This window comes from Globicephala melas, chromosome 3 (genome assembly GCF_963455315.2).
Source record: "Globicephala melas chromosome 3, mGloMel1.2, whole genome shotgun sequence".
Classification (NCBI taxonomy): Eukaryota; Metazoa; Chordata; class Mammalia; order Artiodactyla; family Delphinidae; genus Globicephala; species Globicephala melas.
This window is the reverse complement of record NC_083316.1, coordinates 25,681,822-25,706,194: the sequence shown is the minus strand read 5'-3', so window position 1 is coordinate 25,706,194 and position 24,373 is coordinate 25,681,822. Positions and strand designations below refer to the sequence as shown.

General features: G+C 40.1%; 1 protein-coding gene across 4 annotated transcripts in view; it reads left to right on the top strand.

Moving 5' to 3' along the window:
- The window catches only part of DROSHA (drosha ribonuclease III), a 129,541-nt gene that overhangs the window by 85,008 nt on the left and 20,160 nt on the right, over nt 1-24,373 (top strand). For 3 of the 4 annotated variants that reach the window (XM_030843643.2, XM_060295689.1, XM_030843641.2), the window contains 6 exons: nt 557-656; nt 4,492-4,594; nt 6,800-6,870; nt 13,228-13,272; nt 14,792-14,949; nt 16,427-16,532. In XM_030843643.2, coding sequence (XP_030699503.2) covers nt 557-656; nt 4,492-4,594; nt 6,800-6,870; nt 13,228-13,272; nt 14,792-14,949; nt 16,427-16,532 — 583 coding nt within the window. The remainder of the gene's footprint in view (nt 1-556; nt 657-4,491; nt 4,595-6,799; nt 6,871-13,227; nt 13,273-14,791; nt 14,950-16,426; nt 16,533-24,373) is intronic. The other variant, XM_060295690.1, reaches the window with a different exon arrangement.

Here is a 24,373-nt window from a genome sequence, read left to right as displayed (position 1 = left end):
GTGTGAGAGTTAGGGGAGCGCAGTTAGTGTCATGGTCTGAACGGGTCTTCCATCAGCCTTCTTCCTAATTCCCTTACTTTCCTGATCAACAGCGCCGGTTCTGTGTGCCACTCGTGTTCCTGTTCCTGTCCCTGTCTGTACTTGTGAAGAACGTGCCACACAGCTGCCCTGCTCAGAGCTCCCAGACTCCTCTTCAGGGGCCCTCATAACCCAACCCAAGCAAAGCCCTCTGTTTCCAGGCTCAATTTTCATGTATTAGATAGGTTTGCTCTCAGCAGTGTATGAATGTTTGTTCAGGTCTTTGTTGTTATCATATTTCAGAGAAATCTTTTTGCAGAAGTCAATGTGAACGTATGAGTGAATGGTGGTGTTTGAGTTTTAGCACATTCAGATATACCGTGCATACTGTTTAACTTTCAAAGACCCTACAGTTTAGTTCACTTCAGCTGGTATGTATTGCCCAGATGTTATGTGTCAGGCCTGTTTTTTGGACTCAGAACCACAGACAGAATATTGTGATACATGTTTACTTATATGCTTCTTTTTTTTTTGGCAGTGTCCATTTGTACTATTTGTTTCCTAGTCTAGAAGAGGGAGGATTAGCAACCTATCGGACTGCCATCGTTCAGAACCAGCACCTTGCCATGCTAGCAAAGGTACGTCAGGTATCTGAAGCAGTCCATGCATAATTTTGCATTTGAATAAGTAACCCTTTAGGGTGCATTAAGGGTTTAATATTTTATAGACGAGGAAGGACTTTTTTGTTTGGGTTTTAAGGATTCAGCCTTATTAGTTCTGTTACCTTAGTGAGTTTCACCAGCAGCCAGTGAACTCCACAGTGAGGTAACTTGATAAGAGAAGAGGAAAAATTTGACAGGTGTGCGTGTACAGAGTTAAACATTTGGGGAAAGGAACATGAGAACAGAGTAAAAGAAATGAAACATTTCGTATTTTCCCTTTGTGTAATATTTCTGTATTATAATTGTTTTTAATTTACTTTAACAAGCAGAATTATAGCTTTGAATAGAATACTCCAGGCCATTTGTATCCACAGGGGATGCTTTACAGATCTTTGAGAATTCCCCCCAAATCACAAATCCTATTAATTAAGATTTAGGTTTTAGGCTGTTCAGCTAGCCACGTTGACTTAGCTGAGTGACTAGCAGAAACTTTTCTTGATATAGATTCATGGTAGGCATGTTTCTTACATTATCTCATTTGATCTTCCTGTCTCTGTACAGTGTCTTTTTTTTAAATTAATTTTTATTGGTGTATAGTTGCTTTACAATGTTGTGTTAGTTTCTTGCACTGTCTTATAAATCATAACGGATAGGACATGGGCACTTGCCTGGGCCGTCAGAATACCCACAGGGGGACCATGGACAAATTGTTATTCTCTTTGCCAAGCCTCTGCTTTCTCATCTATAGAATGGAGATGGCATTAGCATCTACTCCACAGGGTGGTTGTGAGAATTAAATGAGATTATCATTTGAGTTTTAATGATTCCACTTGTAAAGTGCTTGGTGCAATGCCTGTTCATAGTAATCACATAAACATATGAATAAACTAGTAGGAGTTAGTTGTTTTTATTGCTGCTGCCGCTTATAAATTACATTTATAAATCATTATATTTTATAGGCCTGTGGGTTTATTCAGTAGTAAGGGGAACGGTGGCTGTTAAATTCCCAAACAGTAGTGATCCATTAGAAAAGCTTTTGTGAATTTTCCTTGATTTTTGCCTTAAGTAGTTTTATTTTTCTTCATTTTGATATAAATGTTGAAATCTGGTAAAAAAGACTAGATAAAACCCATTCTAGTTTTATGACTGATTTTTTTAAAAACATATTTATTTATTTTATTTATTTATTTTATTCCGGCTGCATCAGGTCTTAGTTGTGGCACTCGGGGTCTTCGTTGCAGCGTGCGAGCTCTTTGTTGTGGTGCACGGATTTTCTCTCCCTAGTTGTGGCGCGTGGGCTCCAGGGCACGTTGGGCTCTGTAGTTTGCAGCACGCAGGCTCTTTCGTTGAGGCGTGCTAGCTCAGTAGTTATGGCACACAGGCTTAGTTGCCCTGAGGCACGTGGGATCTTAGTTCCCCGACCAGGGATTGAACCCGCGTCCCCTGCATTGGAAGGCAGATTCTTTACCACTGGACCACCAGGGAAGTCCCTGACTTCTTAATTTGATCTTGCCAAGGTATTAATTACATCTAAAATGTGGTTACTTTTATCCCACAGTTTTCGTGTTAGCAAGAGTGCATTGCTTTATCATATATAACATCCTCATCATAGCTATGTTGGTAGGCTTTGACCTAGCTTCAGTGGCATTTGAGAATATAGACAGTGATGCCTTCAGGAAAAACTATAGGCAACAGGTATGCTAACTTGGTTTTAGCCTTACAGTGAATGAAATTCCACAATCTATATAAAACTGCTTCAATGTTTAGTTGATTTAATTGTCAAGATGCTTCCTGATAGTTCATGTAAGTGTCCATTGGAAATACCTTTAATAAGTAGATTGTCAGCACGCTCCCCCCACCTCGCCATTGTTTTCTTTTCAGTTTCAGATATAATAGAATTGCATAATTGTTTTTCAAACAATTGTAGGGAGGATATTTACAAAGTGTGGGAAATTACCATAGTATGAACATGGATGCTGTTACATAACACAGTGGGTGCTGTACAAAGCCATGAGTTATGATGGGGGTGGCCAGTTTCTCCCTTCAGGGATTTGTGTGTGATCTTCCTCTACCCCAAACCCTGACATTCCCATAGCACTCAACACCCATCTCCTCCAGCAGTAGGCAGTGGTGGTCTTACCCTTCTTCTGTCTAGACCAGTGGTTCTTAACCATTTGGAAGGAGGGACTTGGTGGAGGAGTATTGCTGACTCTGAGAAGGTAATGAAGGTAATGAAAGCTCTAGGTCAGCGCTCCAGACATTTTAACACATGCACAGTGGAGCACCACTCTCCTTTTTAAAATTTCCACTAATGCCTTCATGAAAAAATAAGGATATAGAGGAGGTATTATGAGAAGTTGGAAAATTCATAGCATTCCAGAATAGTTGTTTATAATATAAAATACGGCTTGCACTCTACTCTCAAGCACGGCTCCAGAGATAGCAAACAATTGGATTTTCCCAGTGAAGTTGTGAAACAAGTGAAATTTACATATTCTACTATAAACTCTTGCACTTGGGGATCAATTTTTTAAAAAGAGGTGGTTTCTGCTGTTGCATTTGTGGTAGTCAAAACTCTCATTTGAGTTTATAATACACTCATGAATTCCTAGGAATACAAAATACTGATAGCATATATGTCCCATTTTTATTGTCCCTTTTTCCAATGTAAACAGATATGGGTATTTTTAACATACATATCAAGACATACAAAATCTGAGTCTCTTTTATCTGAGAGCTGATGAGATTCATATTGTCCTCGGTTGTTCATTGACTTGCGACTTGTTCCATATTACGCGGCATGTTATTGCTTAGTAAGTATTTATTGAACTGAATTACATGGTAATAGAAACAGATTTATTGCATGCTTATGCAATGTCTGTATCTTTCTCCTTTTATGGCATGAATTATGATTTCCATTTATTCAATCTCAGGAGTTTTATAAAAAACCATACTGTGTCTAGTTCTAAAAGGACTTGATTTGTACATTGTAATACAATAGGATAAGAAATAAGTAGCTACTGAACTCAAAGAGAAAATATGGGTAAGACAGTAAATGAAGGCGGAAGTAAAGTTAGTGTGCACAGATATATTCATTAAGTCCTAAACAATTTCTAGAACTGGGCCATACATTTGTCTCTAAACTTGTCTGAGGCCCAATAAAAAAAGAAAATATAATTCATTATAAACCATATTCCCAGAGCCCTTAAGATAGTTCCAACCCATTGCTTAGATCTCACTGAGACTTTAGAAGGATAAGTGTGGAAACCTCAAAAAGCAGACGTAAGTGCAAAGCTATATGGCTCCCCAAATCCTTGTCAAATAAAAAAAAAGATTTAGAGATATAAGACATTTTGAAGTCTTCTGAGGGTCCCCATTTACTCTACCACATAAAAATCTCTTACATATGGTACAAACACCATCAGTACCACATAACTCTGGAATCCTAGAGGTTAATTTTGGGTTGGGTTTGTATCTCCCTAGACGTATTGGATGAACCCAAGGGTATGGTCTTGAAACAGAGTCTTATTCCAGCTTAAGCTAGTCCTTTTTCTGAACCTGGAATTGGACAGCTCAGATCTGATCAGTTCTGAACCAAATTGAACCATCAGAGTTCATAGAAGCTTGTTTGGGGAAAAGTCGAGGTTTGTCAGTGCTAAGCCATATGTAAGGACTCGTAGGGAAGGGTGACTAAATTTTCACATAAGGCCAATTAAATTGTAACCATACCCCTAGGAGATGCTGAGTTATTACAGTTACAATACGATTTTGTCGATTTTTTTCTTACTTTCTGTCATTTTGAATTTTGTAGAAACTTGAACTGGATCGATTTATGCTTTATGCTCATGGACCTGACCTTTGTAGAGAATCAGACCTTCGACATGCCATGGCTAATTGTTTTGAAGCATTAATAGGTAATTTCTCACTTATAGTCTAATTTCCTGCATGTCTACAATGTCTGGAGGGCACATAAAATTCAGTGTGGAGACTTGGGACAAAATTACTTGTTCCCAAAGCATGTGAGGTCCCCAGTATAATACCCACCTCCTTATACTATAGTTATTGTAGTTCCTCCAGAGCAGCAGTCATGCTTTCTTTTCTTGAAATCCTTGTACCATGTCATGTACATGCTTAGTATATACTGAACTGAAGTGCAGTGAATTAATATGGGGATGGATTACTTGCCAGATTTGATTCAGGATCACATACATAAATAAGTTGCTGGTGAGGCCCTAATACTGTTTTTGATCACGTTTTAAACCATTCACAGGATTTTCTGATTTAAACATCTTGAAGACACCACATATTTAAAATCCCAGGGCTTGAGTCTCTATAACTATTGTTTATTCACTTGAAGCAAGACTGATGCAGACACTTTACTTCCTCACTCAGGCTTTTTACTTCCTCAGTTTCTTTTTTACTGTAACTAGAATATAATTAGCTGTTTGTACAGGAAAGTTATGACGAGTTAATTAGCTGGTGATTGCAAGTATGCTTTACAATGAAACGTTTCAGTAGATTGACAATTCCTTGATTTTTTTAAGGTAAACGATTGAGTGCATTTTTCAAAGGGCTTTGTACTTCCTTATCAATTTTGCCCTCTTTCTTTGAAAATGAATATAAAAGCTTCCCATTGTAGTTCCATGCTGATGATGGTAGCAAGAGAATGTTTAATAATTATCCACAGTCTTTTCACAGGTATGTCTGTTTTGCACAAATATGTCTATTTTCAGAGGGTTTGTCACGTGGAGTGACTGTGCTCTGTAGACATAATACTTTTGACAGTTAATGTTACAGTTGACCCCATAGCCTGGCACACATGATTCAGTTCCCTTTTGTATCATTTATTGGCTCTGTATCTTTGCCAAGTTATTGAATCTCTTTGAGGCTCAGTTTCCCCATCTATGACATGGAGATAGTATCACTTACCTCACAGAGTTGTAACGATCTTAGTATCTGATCCTGGTTGCATCAAATCCAGAGCAAAGTTCCATTTCCTTTAACCCTCCCCAAAATCACCTACTATGGGCCCCAGTCCTGTAAATCTTTTCTAATACCCTCTTACTAAGGTGCCCTTGAAGGTGAAGATAAGAATGTGAAAATGCTTTGTACAGGGCCTAGGGCATGAGTGACCACCACAAACCCCTACTACTACTACTGCTGTCATCATCATCATCATTATTATTGTTATTATTATCATTATTACTATAACTATTGATAAATAATAAATGTATTTAGTCATCAAAAGCCCTGGTGACTAAGTATCTGAATATTTTATGTGGAAAATAGCCTTTCTGAAGACAGATGTAAAAAATATGATTTTAAGAACTAGCCTACTCCAGTTATTTGATACCCAGTTAAGATGTTACTATAGTACTTACTGGTTATGATGAATGGTAAACATGTGTACAGTGCTTAGTTATTTCAAAAAATTTTTAATAATTATTTCTAATTAAAGGTAAAGGTTATCCTGATTTTTATTTGCAGAAGCCTTAATTGATCTGAGCTCAAATTTTATCTATGGTCTGAAATATAAACTATAAATATAGAAAATAAAACATAACATTTTCATAAAGTTAAGTATTTGTGCATAGTTCCCTTAGTCACTAATGGTTCATACCCATATCCTTCATGATAGTTCATAGTTGGCCTCTTTTTCTTACAAAATAAGGTTTATGTTTTAGTAAATTGAATTTCGTATTTCAGTCTAACTTATAACACAAAGCATAACTAAAAGAGGGAAAATGCTACCTTTAAAACAATTGCTTCTGGGCTTCCCTGGTGGCGCAGTGGTTTGGAGTTCGCCTGCCGATGCAAGGGACATGGGTTCATGCCCCGGTCCGGGAAGATCCCACATGCTGCGGAGTGGCTGGGCCTGAGAGCCATGGCCACTGAGCCTGCGCGTCCGGAGCCTGTGCTCCGCAATGGGAGAGGCCGCAACAGTGAGAGGCCCGCGTACCGCAAAAACAAAACAAAACAAAAAAAACAATTGCTTCTGATCTTGTCAAATTTTTCTGTGAGTGGGTTTTGGCTTGCCCTTTTGCTTTTTTATGGAGATATGTAATTTTCTCTGAATATTAATGCAGCCTTCCTTTTGACATTCTCTTCCTTTTATCTAGGAGCTGTTTACTTGGAGGGAAGCCTGGAGGAAGCCAAACAGTTATTTGGACGCTTACTCTTTAATGATCCGGTATTTATCTCGAGTCATTTGATTTTTCTCAGTTATATATCATTACAGAAGATTTTATATCAATTAGTCTTTGTATTTTAAAGAGCGTGTAAGAGAAACAAAAACCCCAAATCTACCATAGATGGTAGATTTCAAGCACTTCAAAAATAGCTTAGGGCTTCCCTGGTGGTGCAGTGGTTGAGAGTCCGCCTGCTGATGCAGGGGAGACGGGTTCGTGCCCCGGTCCGGGAAGATCCCACATGTCGCAGAGCGGCTGGGCCTGTGAGCCATGGCCGCTGGGCCTGCGCGTCCGGAGCCTGTGTTCCGCAATGGGAGAGGCCACAACAGTAAGAGGCCCGCGTACCGCAAAAAAAAAAAAAAAAAAACAAAAAAAAACTTATTCAACTCTGTCACAGATGGGAAAGTTCTGTGGACATTTACACTAGTTTGGCTTCTACCTGAAACCCCATCTTTCCTCAGGTCACTTTTAAGTTAAATATGAATACAAATAAGGTAGGACTTTGCTTTATTTTGAAGTAGCTTGAAATTAATTATGATTTTATATTTTATAATCATTGGGTACCTACCCCATGCAGGCTTAGTTGAAGCTATAGACTTTTGGCTTTTCTGTTTATGATTTGTTTTTATGTAAGTTATGTAGACTAGATAAATGTATATTTATTTTAGAAAGTCAGTTCATAGGGAGTTTCTGATAGGGCTATGAATAAAGAATATGGAAGTACTTCTTTTTTTTTTAAAGCAAATTATAGCTCAAGAAGAAATGATAGATTCTAAAATAATTCCTGTTGTTACTAAAGTATTAAGCCATTAATATTGCCAGGGCTACCTTTTTAATCCTGCATGTAATAGAGCATACTGGCTGCTTTTTGTACCCAAACAAGTCAATTTAACATTTAAAGGGAGAGGCAACTCTGTATTCCCTATTGAAATGTCATTATAATTGAATGAAATAGCCCTCATGGAGCAGTAAAGAACATAGGAAGCCAGGGTTTTAAGCCTTTGTGAAACCTTCAATGTAAATGGCTGTCAGATGTTATTACTGTATTCCTTAGGATAGTTTAAAAAAAAAAAGAATCAATAGTTTTGAAAAATGGGGCCTGGATGATGCTCATATCTGAGGATTTGATCTTCTTTTACCTGTTTTTATAGAGATAGGTGGTGATTTTATACGTGTGAATTTCCTCCCGGTGGGAGCATTATCTACAGGTGTTCCATGTCCCCCATTTTGTCCTACAACCTATAAACAAATGTGCATCTCGATTTGTATCTGTAGCAGATGTATTTTAAGTCTTTTTCTCAAAACTTAAAATAACTTTGTTCTGGCCTTTATCTTTTGTTGGCAGTTTCAGCAACCTCTTTACTTTGTTTGCTCCTCCAGCCTTGCCTCTGTGTGCCCCCTCACCCCTTGAACCTATCCTCCACCTACTCCTGCCCCTGTCCTCCCATCTTACCTGCATCCCTCATCCACTCTGTGTTCCCGTTTTCCTGAATTATATGCAGCTTTATACCTGGTAGTCTTAACTGCATCAGTTTTGTTTGGATTCTTTTCTCTCTTTAAACTGCTTCTCTCCCACTTGTCTACTTAGCAGGCTTATCTTTTATTTCCAGTACCAAGTACAATGCTGGCATGTGCAGAGTTTAATAAATATTTGTTAAAGGAATGAAATGGATAAATGACTAAATGAAAAAGCAGAGTCTGAACATCATCTTACCAATGGGATGGCTGACAGTCAGAATTTGTTTTAGTCATTTTAGTGTGTCTTTTGTGAAATTGAACAGTGCTTAGTAATATATGGTCTTCCCACTTCAGCGTTTTCAAGTGCACACACTTGGACAGTCTAACTCATCTGACATCTCCATACTGGTTTACATCTCTTAGTTGTAGTATGTGAGAGATTTTGGCGAACCATCGTACTTTTTCTTGAGTAATGGTTCTGTGAAAGTCCAGTCAGCCAAAGACAGCCAGAGACAAGCTGTAGGTTTACTGACTCCACGCATGGGGCTGGGGGAGGGGGCAGGGGGCATGCTCATAACAGGGAGGGCACCCTCCTTTCTGAGGCCTGGGCTGGTGCTGACCGGTTCCGAGGGGCCAGGAAAGCAGGGATCAGTTCTTGTTTGGTTGCCATGTCTGAGGCAGGGTTAGAAGAAGCAGTGGGGGCTTCCCTGGTGGCGCAGTGGTTGAGAGTCTGCCTGCCGATGCAGGGGACGCGGGTTCGTGCCCCGGTCCGGGAAGATCCCACATGCTGCAGAGCGGCTGGGGCCATGCGCCATGGCCGCTGGACCTGCGCGTCCGGAGCCTGTGCTCCGCTCAACGGGAGAGGCCACAACAGTGAGAGGCCCGCGTACCACAAAAAAAAAAAAAAAAAAAGCAGCAGCAGCAGGGGATTAATTTGGGATTGGGTGCTGTCAGGAGCCAAGGGGCAGTTTAGCTATTGAGTGTCCCTGGCAATCTTTATTTCGGGGCTAAGACATAGCAGAGCAGGTCAGAGGGCAACACTGGTGGGAGAGCAGTTGTTTCTCAAACCAGGGGGTCGTTCAGGGTTTTACAGATGCTGTAAGACCTTGAGGGAAATGCTGTTTCCTGTTAACTTGGAAGCTGGCTTTATGTGCGTCGTCCTATCAGCCCTGTTAACAGAAGGGCTATATTTCTTTCTCAGCCTGAACTACTTTTTACTCTTTCAGCCCCAGGATGATTTTGCCAATTCTGTGTTTTCAGGTCTGTGTGACCCTTCCCGGCTTACCCAGTACATTCAGAGCCACTGTTTCCATTTGACCATCCAATGACCCTCTTAGAAACATAGGGAGCAATTACTATGTAATCTTTCCTAGTCTCCCACTCCCCCGCCATACACACCTCTTTTTGTCTGTGCATATCTGTCCCAATTTCTCTGACCCAGGCCTTTCTCTGGAGCTCCAGAAATTGGAAAAAGTGTCTTTTCAAATTGCCTCTGGGCAGCTTCACCTGGGTGTTCCACAGACACCTAATTGCTACAGGTTTAGTATTTGAATTCAATGCCTTAGCCCCCAAACATATCTCTCCTTCTTTAATTTTATGATCTAAACCAGAAACCTTAGGGTATTCTTTTGTCCTTAAGCTTTTTTCTCCTCATCTCCATTCAGTTGCAAACCCCTGTCAGTTCGGTCCCTCGTATCTCCTGAGTGGCTTTATTCTTGGCTGTACTGCAGCTTTTTTTTTGTTTTTTTTTTTTTTTGCGGTACGTGGGCCTCTCACTGTTGTGGCCTCTCCCGTTGAGGAGCACAGGCTCCGGACGCACAGGCTCAGCGGCCATGGCTCACAGGCCTAGCCGCTCCGCAGCATGTGGAATCTTCCCGGACCGGGGCATGAACCCTCATCCCCTGCATTGGCAGGCGGACTCTCAACCACTGCGCCACCAGGGAAGCCCCGTACTGCCGCTTTAACGTTTGTCCTCCTCGTCTCTCACCTGCCATAATTAACCCGTTGTCCTTCCCTGCTGCTCTAGTCCATCATTCATGCTGTGTTTAGTGTTGTCTTCTTTTTAATGCACAGATTTGATTATGGTCTTTGTGGCTTAAAATCTTTGGTTTCTTTATTGCCTGCCAAAGTCTGTATTATACACCATAGCATTTAATAGTTCTCATAATCTGACTCCCACCTATTTTTTCGGTCTCCTTTCTTTTCACTCCCTCTTTGTGCCATTCTAGGAATTACCTTTTTTTAATTTTAATTTTTTTTGAGTCTGTTATAATTTATTAACAAATAAGTGTTTATTTTATTTTATTTTTTGCTTTACAGTGTTGTGAAAAATTTTTTTTAGGTTTACAGCAAAATTGAGAGGAAGGTACTGAAATTTCCCATATATTCCCTGGCCCACACATGCACAGCCTCCTCCACTATCAGCATCCCTGACCAGAGAGGTAAATTTGGTATAATCAGTGAACCTGCACTGACATATCATAATCACCCAAAGTCCATAGTTTACATGAGTGTTCACTCTTGGTGTACATTCCGTGGGTTCAGACAAATATGTAATGACATACAGCCACCATTACAGTGTCATACGTTTTCACTGCCTTCAAATCCTCTGTGCTCTGCCTGTAAGAGTTACCCTTTTGTGTGTGTGTACTTTGAGACCTATTATTTGTGTATATATGGTACCCTGCTTTTGATTCCCTCCCTCTGCTGATGTACTGAATTCCTCAGTGTTCTGTGTTCTTAAGAATACAGCTGAAAGGTCACTTCCTTTTTGAAGCTTGATCTGACACCCCAGGCAGAGTTTTCCTGGCACTTGGTATATATACATCACTATTATAGAATTTGTCATAGTTTATTAAATTATACTTATTTACCTTCATTCTTCCCCACTAGGCTCCTTTGAGGACAGAGATAGTGTCTTATTCGTCTTAGTAAGCTAATATGTAACAGGTATTCAATAAAAATATGCTGCATGATCTAATGTCCCAACAGTCAATGAACATTTTCCAGAAGAGCAAACTGAAGGTAGAGGCTTTACCTAAGGTCCTTGGGCTAATAGAAGGCAGAGCTGGGATTCCAGTCGAGATCTTTTCCAGGGTATTTTCTCTGACCCCAAGGGGGCAACAGAACCTTATCTCAGTGTGCAGGGTAGAATAAAGGAAATGGATGCCATTGAAACAGGCTAGTTGTGAGGTTTTTAAGCTATTACACCAAGACGGGTGACAGCAAACATCAAAGAAGAAATCAGTGTTTTTGAGCAAAGAATACATAGGAGAAAGGAGGAAGATGAATCTAGAAGTCCCTGACAGTTTTGAGCTTTGGAGATTGAAGTTGGTCAGGAGAGAGAGTTGTTTGTCGTCATTGTTGATGTCATCATTATTAATAGTGGCATTTTCTGTGTGCCAGCACTGGGTTCAATGCTTTGAGTACATTGCTCACTGAGGCATCAGAGAACAGTCTGAAGTAGGTACTGTGATTATCTTTGTCTTACACTTGAGGAAAGGTTGGCTCAGGGAGGTTAGGTAACTTGCCAACGGGGAATCAGGATTAAATCAGGCAGCCTGTCTCCTCATCCTGCAGCTTTTTCTAACACCATACTCCCTAGTTTAAGGTGAAAGGTAAAAAGGTATGATTTGGTCATTTAGGTTTGAGGTAAAAGATGCCCATAAAGGCACCTAGAGTTATGGACTTGTAGCTTGGGTGAGAGGTCAGAACTGCAGCAGAGATGAACAAGTGATTTAAACAGAGGTAGCAGTTAAAGCAATGGGAATGACAGGGCTCTCCAGAGAAGCAGGTAATGAATAGGTCAGGCAAGGGGCTGAAGTTTGGTAAATGTCCGTTTCAGGTACAGCAGGAAGAGAAAAAGCATTGAGAGAACATGAGAAAGCTGCAGGAAGGGAGTGACATTCAGTATAATTTATGCTACAGAGAATTCAAGGGAAAGGTTATTGAATTGGTTAAGAGAAGTCCTTTAAATAGCTTTAAAAGAACAGTTTGATATTTAAGCTTGTTTTTTATATTGGCAAAATAAAACACCAAAAACAAAACCTAAGTGTATTTTATTAAGATGCAAGTTGTACAAAAATATCAGGTATTTTATTTCACTTTGTCATCATCTGATCACAAGTGATAATATATTTTCCTATACTTCCCCCCTCCAAAAATTAAAAAAAAAAACTTGTCTTTTAAAAGTTTTGTCATTTATCTCAAAAACCTATCATCGAGGCCAGAAAGGAGATTCAGTTGGAGGCTCCCTAGAGTCTAAAACTGAAGGAAAAACACTTTAATCCTGAGGAAGGTCTAATTATAACTGCCTCTGGATTTAACTCAATGGATTAGGATTTTCCACAGAATTTATTCTTTTATTTATTCTCTTATTTCAAGTATACATTTGTAATGATCCACAGTAAAAGTGTGGTCTTACAAATCTAAGTGTTTAGGAACTAGATATGGGGTGTTTTCCACTCCATCTTAAAACAACTCAACGATAATGAATTAGTGCCTAAATAAAGGACCATTTGAGATGAGTTTTCATTACAAAAGGCACAGCTGATGTACATTTCTGGGGAATGGTAAACTAAAAAATGTGATTAAAACAGCAGCTTAATCCAGTGTATTAGGTTAAGCAAATGGGTAACTTAGTTTTAAAAGGTGTCTTTGACTCTTGGGGTTGTGGGAGGCTCTTTTCCTCCCCAGCTTAATAGGCTAATTAGAGTCACTGCAGGCAATTTGAGTGGTGAATACACTTAAAAAAAAAATAGTTTGCCAGCACTATTAAATTTGCAATAAGTGGAGTCAGCATCTAAAATAGTTCAGTATTTCACATAATGGCATTTTATTTAGCACTCTAGAGTGTGTTAAATGGCTCCCTCAAGCATTAAAGGCATCACTCCATTTTCCAGGACTTGCGCGAAGTCTGGCTCAATTATCCTCTCCACCCACTCCAGGTAAGTGTGACCTTCCTGTCTGCAGTAAGCTTTATAACTCTGGGCATTCATGATGCTTCAGTCTGCCTTTTGTCCCTTCCTGCTTTTATTCTTTGATTCCCTTCTGTGGCTTTATGACTTTAAGCTGGGGTGTCAGACCGGAGAACTTTGGAACAAATATTAAAACGATGCCATGTGTTGCCCTCTTTGTGGTCTGGGGTGAGGTGGGGGAAGCACTGGGAGTCGCCTTCCCTCACGAGGCAGGGAGAACTACTTGCGTGGCTGTGGTTTGGTCCCTTCTCTTCCCCAAAACAGTGATAGTCAAAGCATAATATGTTGTCTCCAGTATATCTACATGCCTGCTATTATAGGGAAAATAATATGGAAGCAAGTCTGGGCTTATTACAAAGTAGAACAAATACTAAATTAACATTGCTAAATCGTAACCTAATTTGGGTCTTAGAAGTTGAGGGCTTTGACTTTGATGCATAAAACATATTGTAAATTAAAATTTTAGTACAGTATAATGGCTTTTTATTCAAGATTTTGGAATTTAAAAGATCTACATATGGTGACACTTTTTTCCCCAGTTGGTTTAAAAATTCTTACTATGCTTTTATTACCATTTTACCTTGGAGATATACATCATATACATACACATGTAAATGTATACTCATATATACATATTTTTGTATTGTATATTATGTATATATAAAAGTCATCACTAGTGGCTGAACTCTCTCATGAGAGGCTTTACAGTAATAAGTGACATTAATTCAGAGTACTTTAGAAATATTTTATGAGTATGAGCTTGCCCAGAGTTCCTGAAAATATTCATTTTATTTAAACTCTTCATAATTGCTCTCTGCTAGTGGTTAAAGTCTCATTGTTATGTGGAGTACCTGACTAGTGGTATAATAATCTCCAGTGTGATAAAACTGAATCCAGTTTTAATGATGTTCATTTGCCAAAATAGGTTGGTCCCTAGAAGACACGCAGAGGTCAAGTTACTCAATGCAGAGATTCTCAAAAGCTGGTCCCTAGACCAGCAGCATCTGCATTACCTGGGAACTTATCAGAAAGGCAAATCCTTGGTCCTTATTCCAGTCATACTGAATCAGACGCTCTGGGGGCAGGGCCTGGCTATCTGCTTTTAACAAGTCCTACAATGGTTTGATGAACACTAAAGTGTGAGAACCACTGAGTTACCAGATAGATATATATGTATTCTCTACCAGTGGTTCTTCAGCTTGCCTCTTCCTTGGAGAGCTAGTATAATACTTGGGATTTTGAACTATCTGTGTACAGTATTTGGCCTTGAAATCTGATAGAAGATTGGAAAATATTATTTGAGCCTTCTTTAAATATTAGGTTTGTTTGCCATTCTAAGGGATGAGAAAGAAGCTTTCGTGTTTTATTGGCATTTCAGAAATTTCTGCCCGTGGGAGAAGGAAGTTTACAAAACACTATCTTAGAATGGATAATTACTTTTGTAACTAAAAACTGCATGTGATTTTTATTTCTTTCTTTCTTCTTGTAGCTTCAAGAGCCAAATACTGATCGACAACTTATTGAGACTTCTCCAGTTCTGCAGAAACTTACTGAATTTGAAGACGCAATTGGAGTGATTTTTACCCATGTTCGACTTTTGGCAAGAGCATTCACATTGAGAACTGTGGGATTTAACCATCTGACCCTGTAAGTTAGAAGTACTCATGTAGTTCTAACATGGGCATTTAGACAGGCAGTCCCAAACGTTTGCTGCATGCCCTTCCCAGGTTGGGGTCTCGAACGTATTTCCAGGGAAGTCACGTCGTTCGATGGATGAGCAACCAGACACCAGTGTGGACCAGAGGATATGCTCTCATCCAGTATTTTTGGTCTCATTGTCATGCATCTTATTTCTCTGTAAGGTATAAGAGAAGTGTGAAGGAAGTAAAAACTTGTTCTATGAAGGGACAAATATAGGCTTTATAGGCCATGTGGTATCTCTCATGATGATTCAACTCTGCCATAGTAACAAAAGCAGCCGCAGGAAAAATGTAAATGAATGAACATGGCTGTGTCCCTTTTTACTAAAACAGGCCATAGGCTGAATGTGGTCCTCCAATCCCTGCTCTGGATGAGTGATTTGAACATGAGCTAATGAAATAATTAATAAAATAACCAAAACGTTGTTTCTTTGCATGGTGTTTTTTATTCAGTTTTGGCTTCCTTCCCCCAAATCAGATACTCACAGTTCTCTTTACACTGTAAAGATTAAGGATTCTTGTCATAGATTTTTTAGTCCTTAACCTAGAGTTCAGATTTGAATAATGGAGTGTAGTTTTCAATAAAAAGATAAAGATTTAGGGCTTCCCTGGTGATGCAGTGGTTGAGAGTCCGCCTGCCGATGCAGGGGACGCGGGTTCGTGCCCCGGTCCGGGAAGATCCCACATGCCGCAGAGCGGCTGGGCCCGTGAGCCATGGCCGCTGAGCCTGCGCGTCCGGAGCCTGTGCTCCACAACGGGAGAGGCCACAACAGTGAGAGGCCTGTGTACCACAATAAATAAATAAATAAATAAATAAAGATTTAGCAAAGAAAATTCTTGGGCCTTTTTGCTTTGTTTTGTCTGTATGAAGATTGTCTGTGCAACATTGTTGTCTCCGCTGTACAGTTGACCCTTGAATCACATGGGTTACAACTGCATGGGTCCACTTACAAGTGGATGTTTTTCAATAAGTATGTGCGACAGTGCTACACAGGGTCGGTTGGTTGATTGGCTGGATCTGCAGATGCAGAACCGTGGTACAGAAGGCCGACTGTAAAGTTAAACTGGATTTTTGACTGAATGGGGGGGTCGCTGCCCCTAACCCCCTCACTGTTCAAGGATTCAACTGTGCTTTATTTTTCAATTGATACTCCCCAGCTTTTGGCCAGGCACTATTTACTAGTCTTTATTTTAGCAGTTGTTTAATCCTTATAGTACTTACTTTACTCTCCTTTGAAACTGAACCTGTATTGACTCAGATCTCTTCTCAGTTGAGGGGCCTTAGGGAATTATTTTTAGTTTTGTGCTTTAAGCAAGATGAACACATTGCTTTTTAACATCATGCCTTTTGAAAAAAATTCTCTGTGTTTTTTTTTTAATCCACAAATGCTTATTGATCTCTTTACATTGATGTTTTTTCCCAGAGGCCACAATCAGAGGATGGAATTCCTCGGTGACTCCATAATGCAGCTGGTAGCCACGGAGTACTTATTCATTCATTTCCCAGATCATCATGAAGGACACTTAACTGTGAGTTTGTATTAAATCATTTCCTCCAATAAGATTGCTGTATAACAGAGAGCAAAGATTAGAAGAACCGAATATATATTTATGTAATTGACTTAGTTCTTGGTGACTTTAGCATATCATATGGTTTTGTTTCATTATGTAAATTGTGTGCAAAACAATATATGATAAGAGCTCATTTCCATTTAGTGACTGCCTACTCAGTGCAAGACATTGAGTTAGGCTTCATGGGGGGAGCAAATATTAGTTGACACCTAGTCTATCCATAAGAAGTTTAAAAACTATGAGGAGAAATTAAAAATATAAGTAAATAACTACAAATTCTCTCTCTCTTTCTATATCTATATACATATGTATATAGATATAGTGTGGGGTGTGTGTATATACGTATACATGTACACTATAAAAAGTATAAGTGAGTAATTGTAACTAAATACAGGGAGTACCACGTTAAATATTATGAAGAGACATAGGGAAACTGTGCTGTTTAGGAAAAGTAAGATTTCTTTCAGCTGTGGAATTTCTAGAAGGCTTCATGGCTATGATGATGTTTGAGTCTTTAAAAGGATGAGTAGGATTTGGCCACTGGGAATTAATGGGAAGAAATTTCTATGCAAAGACATTGCACACATTGGGACTGCTGAAACAAGGGCACAGCATGGAAGATCAAAAGCCTAGTTTGAGGGGCTTCTCTGGTGGCGCAGTGGTTGAGAGTCCGCCTGCTGATGCAGGGGACACGGGTTCGTGCTCCGGTCTGGGAATATCCCACATGCCACGGAGCGGCTGGGCCCGTGAGCCATGGCCGCTGAGCCTGCGCGTCTGGAGCCTGTGCTCCGCAATGGGAGAGGCCACAGTGGTGAGAGGCCCGCGTACCACAAAAAAAAAAAAAAAGCCTACTTTGGCTGGATCATGTGGAGTTGAAAGGGACTTAGAGAGACAAGGCTTGATTTATGACCAAAGTGAAATAGTTCCCATTCCTCTCACCTTTGTTTCATTTTATAAAATTTTATTGAGCTTTTTTATTTGCTGGGTGTGGTTTTTACCCTGTGAAACCAATCAGTAATAAAACCAGAGTGGAGAACAAAACATATCTGGAAGCCAGTCGTGATGATCTCTCCCAGCCCAAGGAATAACCTTTGAGAAGTCCCTCTAGAATTGGGCATTGGAAAAGCAAATATTTTATTGGGCAAAGAAAAAGAGTACTCACTATAAGACATTTTGTGAGTGCAGACATTCTTCATTAGCTTGAGGCGAATAAGTCTTTCATACTTTGCATCTCTACAATTTCTATACATGTTTTGCTTTGAATAGAATTGGATCTTATCTCTGCAACTGTGAACCCTGGAAATAGTTTATGTGACACACAAATATTGGATTTAGGGAGAATATGGTTATTTGACTATGTTTAGATGTAATTTTTCAGCAGAATTTCTAAGCCCAACAAAATATGGTCCTTTAATTCTTTCACTCAGTGAATATTATTCACTGAATATTATGTTCCTGCTATGCCCCATGTACCATTATATGGGAAATCGGGAATACTATTATTTTACATTTAGTTTAAAATTAGCAGTTTGATTACCACTTAACGTTAACTGCTTTTGGATGGACAAGAAATTCCTCTTGAATTAATATTAAGTTCTTAAGAACATACGAGCATTTACCGGAAATAAACTAGTATCTAGTATCTTGCTCTACATTCAGGAATCAATAAATGCTCGTTCAGTATCTTCCATTAGGGAATACAATTCATAGCTGTCAGAGTATCTGGTTGGTCTGAGAAATGGAGAAACTAAACCAAATGGCTTAAGTGGTAATTCATCTTATGGCCATAAAGAGACCACTGTTGAAAATGTGTGACTTAAATACACACATTTACCCCTATATTCCCTCAAATTAATTGTGAACTCCAGGATTTTGTGGAGCAGGGACGTATGGATCAGCAAGTTTACTGCTGCTCTTCTTGGCCACGGCACATCCCGCCCCTGACCCCCAACACTGAACAGATAATGAAACCAGAACTCAGAAAGGCATGGGCCCTGCCCAAGATCTGGATAAAGGTAAAAGCAGGACTATGCTAGAGACTCCAGTTTTGTGTTCTTTCCAAAATGACTTCAGTGCTGTAACTAATTTTATCCAAAATGTGTTTATCAGCCTTGCTGTCTTAAAAATAAAGAATTTTTGGATAGCTTCTTAGAAAAATGTTAACAAAGAACAGAATTCTGATATGATGGTTTTATGAACTGTATTCACAGAAAGCTTCTGTAGAAATCAGTAGGACCAAGAGATCTGCTGACAAAACAAAGATGTTCTGTCATCAGTGAAATACATATTTAAAAGATACTGACTCTCATTAATGTCTCTTTGATGTGGTTGCTCCCTCCCTCCTTCTTTATTTTTTGAGGTACGCGGGCCTCTCACTGTTGTGGCCTCTCCCGTTGCGGAGCACAGGCTCCGGACGCCCAGGCTCAGCGGCCATGGCTCACGGGCCCAGCCGCTCCGCAGCACGTGGAATCTTCCCAGACCGGGGCACGAACCCGTATCCCCTGCATCGGCAGGCGGACTCTCAACCACTGCACCACCAGGGAAGCCCCCTCCCTCCTTGAGCCGCTGTCTCCCATTGGCTTCTATGATGCTGCACGTTCCTGGTTTTCCTCTCACCTCTTGAGCTACTCTCTTAGCCTCCTTTGCAGGCTCATCCTATTCTATAGAGCTGATGAATATTCCAGGATGTACAAGGTTTACTCCTAGGCATTTCTTCTTAGTAGAGTCTCTTATAGGCAGTCTTTTCCAAGTATAGCATTAGTTTCACTCTGTAGGCAGACTTTTAAATGGACTTCTTCAATCCCGTTTCTTTTCTGAGCTCCAGTGCCAGCTGCCTTCTCATCATCTCCACATGTTGAAGACTGAACTTGAAGTCTTCTCCCACCTGGGTCCTCTACCAGTATTCCTTGAGTAATTGAATGGCAACATCACCCATCCAGTGTTGCAAGCCAGAAACCTAGGAGTCATCTTTGATTCCTCCCTCTGCTTCCCTTCCCTATATTCTAGTCCATTCGCAAGTTTTGACAGCAGCAAGTTTACTGCTGGACAGTGTTATGTCTTCATCACCCAGATCCTCTCTACTGACCTCTGTCACCTGGACCACTGCAGTGGTTTCTGCATAGCTGTCACAGTGTTACAGGAATATGATTGACAGAGAGACTCGGTTAGAAGAGGTGGCATTTACTAAATTGCAAAGGATAGGAATCTTAAGGTTGTGCTTATACAAAGCAGTAGGCAATGCAGCAGGCTCAGATTTCCCATGAGATGTGTGTTACTATTGGAAAAGCTGGTCTTTGCCATTCTTGTACTCTCCAATGGGGGACATTGTCTCAGGTTTCGGGCCTGTTGGACAGCGTTACGGCTTCCTACACCAGCCTTCCTGAATCAGCTCTTGCTCCCATGCAGGCCAGGAGTCTTCTGCCTTCTGCAGAAGTCTTCTTACCTTCTGCGACCAGTGGAGTCTTCACCACACATATTTTGTGACCACACTAACCATTCATCGTCAGTCCGCTTCGGTTGTTCCTCTTCACCTCCCCAACCTTCTCAGACCTCTTCTCTTTTCTGTTGACTTCCTCTCCATGAGTCTGAATACATCTGTACGTTACCTTCTATTTTATGTCTTCAGTTCTTACTTGCCCCTAACTCCATACTCAAATATCTCCATATTTAGAGATATACTTGGATATCTAGATATACTGGGTCTCTGGTTGGATTTCTTTCGGGCACCTCAAACCTAACATGGCCAAAACAAAACTGATTTTTACCCCCAAACCTTGGTATTCTCCATATCAGTAAGGATTGTTCTGTTCTTAGCTCAGGCTAAAAACCTTGGAGTTATCCTTAACTCTTCTCTTTCTCTCATCCTACACCTCCTAGCCATTAGCATAGCCTGTTGATTTTACCTTAAAAGTTCGTCCCAAACATAACTACTTTTCACCAGCTCCACTGTTATCACCCTGGTCTGGACCACAGTTATCTTTACCTTAAATTACAGCCATAGCCTCCCAACTGGTCCATCCCTCCCCACCCTTCAGCCTATGTTCAGCACATCATCTAGAGGGACTATTTTTAAAGAGAAGTCGGATTACAACTTCCTTTGTGCAAAACGTAAAGATTTCTCATCTCAAGGGTAAAAGACAATGTTGTTACCTACAAGACCCTGTATGACCTGCTTTCCTGCTGCCGTCTTAGACTTTTTCTCCTAGACACTTCACATTAGCCTCTGTGAGATTCCTGCAGGACACTAAGCAAGCCTTTGCCTCAGGGCCTTTTACATGCTTGCGGCCAAATCCCACACCTGTGTTCAGATGTCATCACCAGTGAGGCTTTCTTTAATTCACTCTGCTTGATAGTAACCTTTTTTCCTCATCCCCAGCTCCCCTCCCCCAGTCTGGAAGCTTACCTCCATTTTCTCCTTCCTTTTTCTACTTAGCACATACTATTCTCTCATCAAACTTTGTCTATCTTCTTCACTCCTGATTCCCTGGGTCCTTGGACAGTCCTGGCATATCAGTGCTCAGCAAATATGCTGAGTGAATAATCATCATATTCCAGTCTAATCCTCTTCATTTTTTCTTTGGAGAGTGAAATGAACAAGTCTGCCCACCTGCCCGGCCTTGTGTCACATAGTTGTCTTATCACTCTGCACCTCTTACCTGGCCTGCTTTGTGTTCCTCCAAGCTCTCTCCTGCCATTGGGTTTGTACATGTTCTACCTGGAGACCATTCTGCTTCCTGCCCTTACTCTCAGCTGCCTGGTATCTCCTACTCTGCATTAGATGTCAGTTCCCGCATGACTGCTGCCTGCAAGGGAAACTTTCCAGTCAAATTTCTGTGTTCTTTTCCTTCCTGGCACTTATTTGAGTTTTCCTGTCCCAGTAGCCTGGAAGTTCTATGAGAGCATGTGTTTATTTATCACTATATGTGCAGCATATATGTATATGGTATATGTAGGCTCTCAATACATATTTGATAAGTAGAAGAATGAGAGTTTTGTGGGCAGCTAAGTCATATAGAGAGGGAAGTGGAAGTGGCATTGGAAGGAAACAACATGTTTTTTTTAATGTGTAAGGAAAGAAGCTGAAAACTATTTATGAATATCTAAGGATTAAAAGTAATTTAAAATTTGCAGAGGATTACTTACTGCAGTTGCATTTGGCTGGGTAGAAGGCAGGGAGAGGATGGCTAATTATTCATTATTGTGATTAAAGAACACACAACTACGGCGAGGCATTAGTTGGCTCAGAGCTGTTGCCTTGCACACTCGCTTCATAGAGAATAAGGACGGTTGAGCAAATGAAATCGTGGTTTTCAAGTTTTGAATGCTGATGGGGGAAATCTATAGTGTTCTATAAGTTGGGTGTTCAAGAAGTCCTGTTTGGGAATGAATGTCAGACTTATATAATTGTGCTAGCATGATGGAGTTTGAATTGGGATGTATAGGGAAGAGGTTCTATTTCATAGACTGAAGTTTTGGTTTTTGAGGGTAGAACCTACTCAGTAGAGTCAGGGTAAATAGGAGAGTGTCTCAAAGAGCATTTATTTAGACAAGAATGCCTCTTTTATCACACTTTCAACTTTTAACATTTGCATCTTTTTCACCTCTATTTCATTCTTTTCTCTTAGCCTTTCCTATAAGTTTCCGAGCTAAAGATAGTTGTCAGTCCCATGCCTACAATGTGCAAGGCACTGTGCCTAGTGGAGGCGTCCACCAGCAAGATGAACTTGCAGAAATTTTTGTTTGTAGAGGAATGATTTGGGGTAATGAGAAAGCAAAGATTACAGATAAAATTTGAGAACCAGTGATCTAATCCTTCCCTGCTGCCTTCAGACAGCACTAAGCATAAATCAAACAAGCTATCTAACAGATCTCTTTGAGAGGGTAGATTCCACAGCCTCCTGTTTGAGAATTTCTCCATCACTGTCATAATTTGGCTGTTTGTATCTGACCTGCACTCCAGCGGGTAGCATTTGCATCTCTACAATTTCTATACATGTTTCGCTTTCAATAGAATTGGATCTTATCTCTGCAACTGTGAACCCTGGAAATAGTTTATGTGACACACAAATATTGGATTTAGGGAGAATATGGTTATTTGACTATGTTTAGATGTAATTTTTCAGCAGAATTTCTAAGCCCAACAAAATATGGTCCTTTAATTCTTTCACTCAGTGAATATTATTCACTGAATATTATGTTCCTGCTATGCCCCATGTACCATTATATGGGAAATCGGGAATACTATTATTTTACATTTAGTTTAAAATTAGCAGTTTGATTACCACTTAAAGTTAACTGCTTTTGGATGGACAAGAAATTCCTCTTGAATTAATATTAAATTCTTAAGAACATATGAGCATTTACCAGAAATAAACTAGTTCTTTAGTTATCACGGGAAATGGAGGCCATCTGGCTACCACTGTTGGTATGAGAGACCTGTGTGGCACAGCACTGTCATTTTTAATAATATGTTCTACTTTCACCCCATGCTCTTGTAGTAAAGTCCTCAGAATAATAAATCAGAGTCTACTGTTTTACGCTAGATGGCCCTCTTTGGTAGCTCACGTCCCACAGCTGTGGTTTTCTCTTTAGAATCAAGAGTGAATAGAAGTTTAAGGAAGAGTGCCAATGTGTTTCTTTGCTTATTTTAAACCAATAAACCTTTCTCTTATTAAAATTTAAGTTTACACTAATTAGGAAAGACTGCTATGTTGAGATAATAGAAAACATACTGGATTCTCAAAATCGCACTTGGCAATTTGTGATATTTTTGTCGGTCCTTGCCACTGCTTCAGGAACTCAGCAGTCTTTTTCTCAGCTTCACGGAGAGCCCTAACTACAGCTTTCCTCACTTTTTCTGCTAATTTCAAGTTAAATTGTATCTTTTTTGCGGGGTGTTAAAAAAAGTTGTTAAGGACAGGTTAGCACTCAGTAAAATGGAGAGCTTTGAAGACTATTAGTGGACAGGTATCCAGAATATTTTGATTGAAGACAAATCCAGAGGAATTCCTAGAACCTCCTATAACCGTTTTCCTGTAACCGAAGAGCAAGCATATCTTATAATGATGATGTCAGTAATAACAGCGGCTAACGTCTCTGTGTGTTTATTATGTGCCAGTCATTGTACTTAGATTGTATACTCATTCACTTTAATTCTCATTACATCCCTGTGAAGTAGGTACTGCTTCCTCCATGTAATGGATGTGGAAACTGAGCGTCAGAGAGATTTAGTAACTTATACAGGGTCACCTAGCCAGGAAGTGGTAGAGCCGTAGTTTGAACCCAGGCAGCTTGGCGCCAAATCTTCTGCTTTTTACCAGTACATCTAACTCAAGGCATTGTTTGCAAAACAGTCTAATAACCGTCTCATGCTCAGTTGGGTGCTTAATGTTCATTTTCAAGGTTTCAACTAAGAAATGTTTCTTCTTTAAAATACTAATTTATAGCATTGACATCTGCAGGCTTTCCAACCTCATGTCTTACCCCATTCAAATCCATCCACCAAAATGATCTTTCTATATAATAAGAAAGTTACCTTGCCACTGCTCCCATTTGACACCTTTTGGGACTCCTCTTCCCTTATAGGAAAGTACAGACTTCTTTTACATCACCTGCAAGACTCTCTCTGCCCAGAGGCTGGGCAGCCTCACCTGTATCAGCTCTTCCCCACCAGGCTCAGATTTCTCCTCCAGTTCCACCCAGGAATCACCTCACTGTGTCATGGCCCCTTGCCTTTTTTTTTTTTTTTTTTTTTTTTTGGCTGCATTGGGTCTTCATTGCTGCGCACGGGCTTTCTCTAG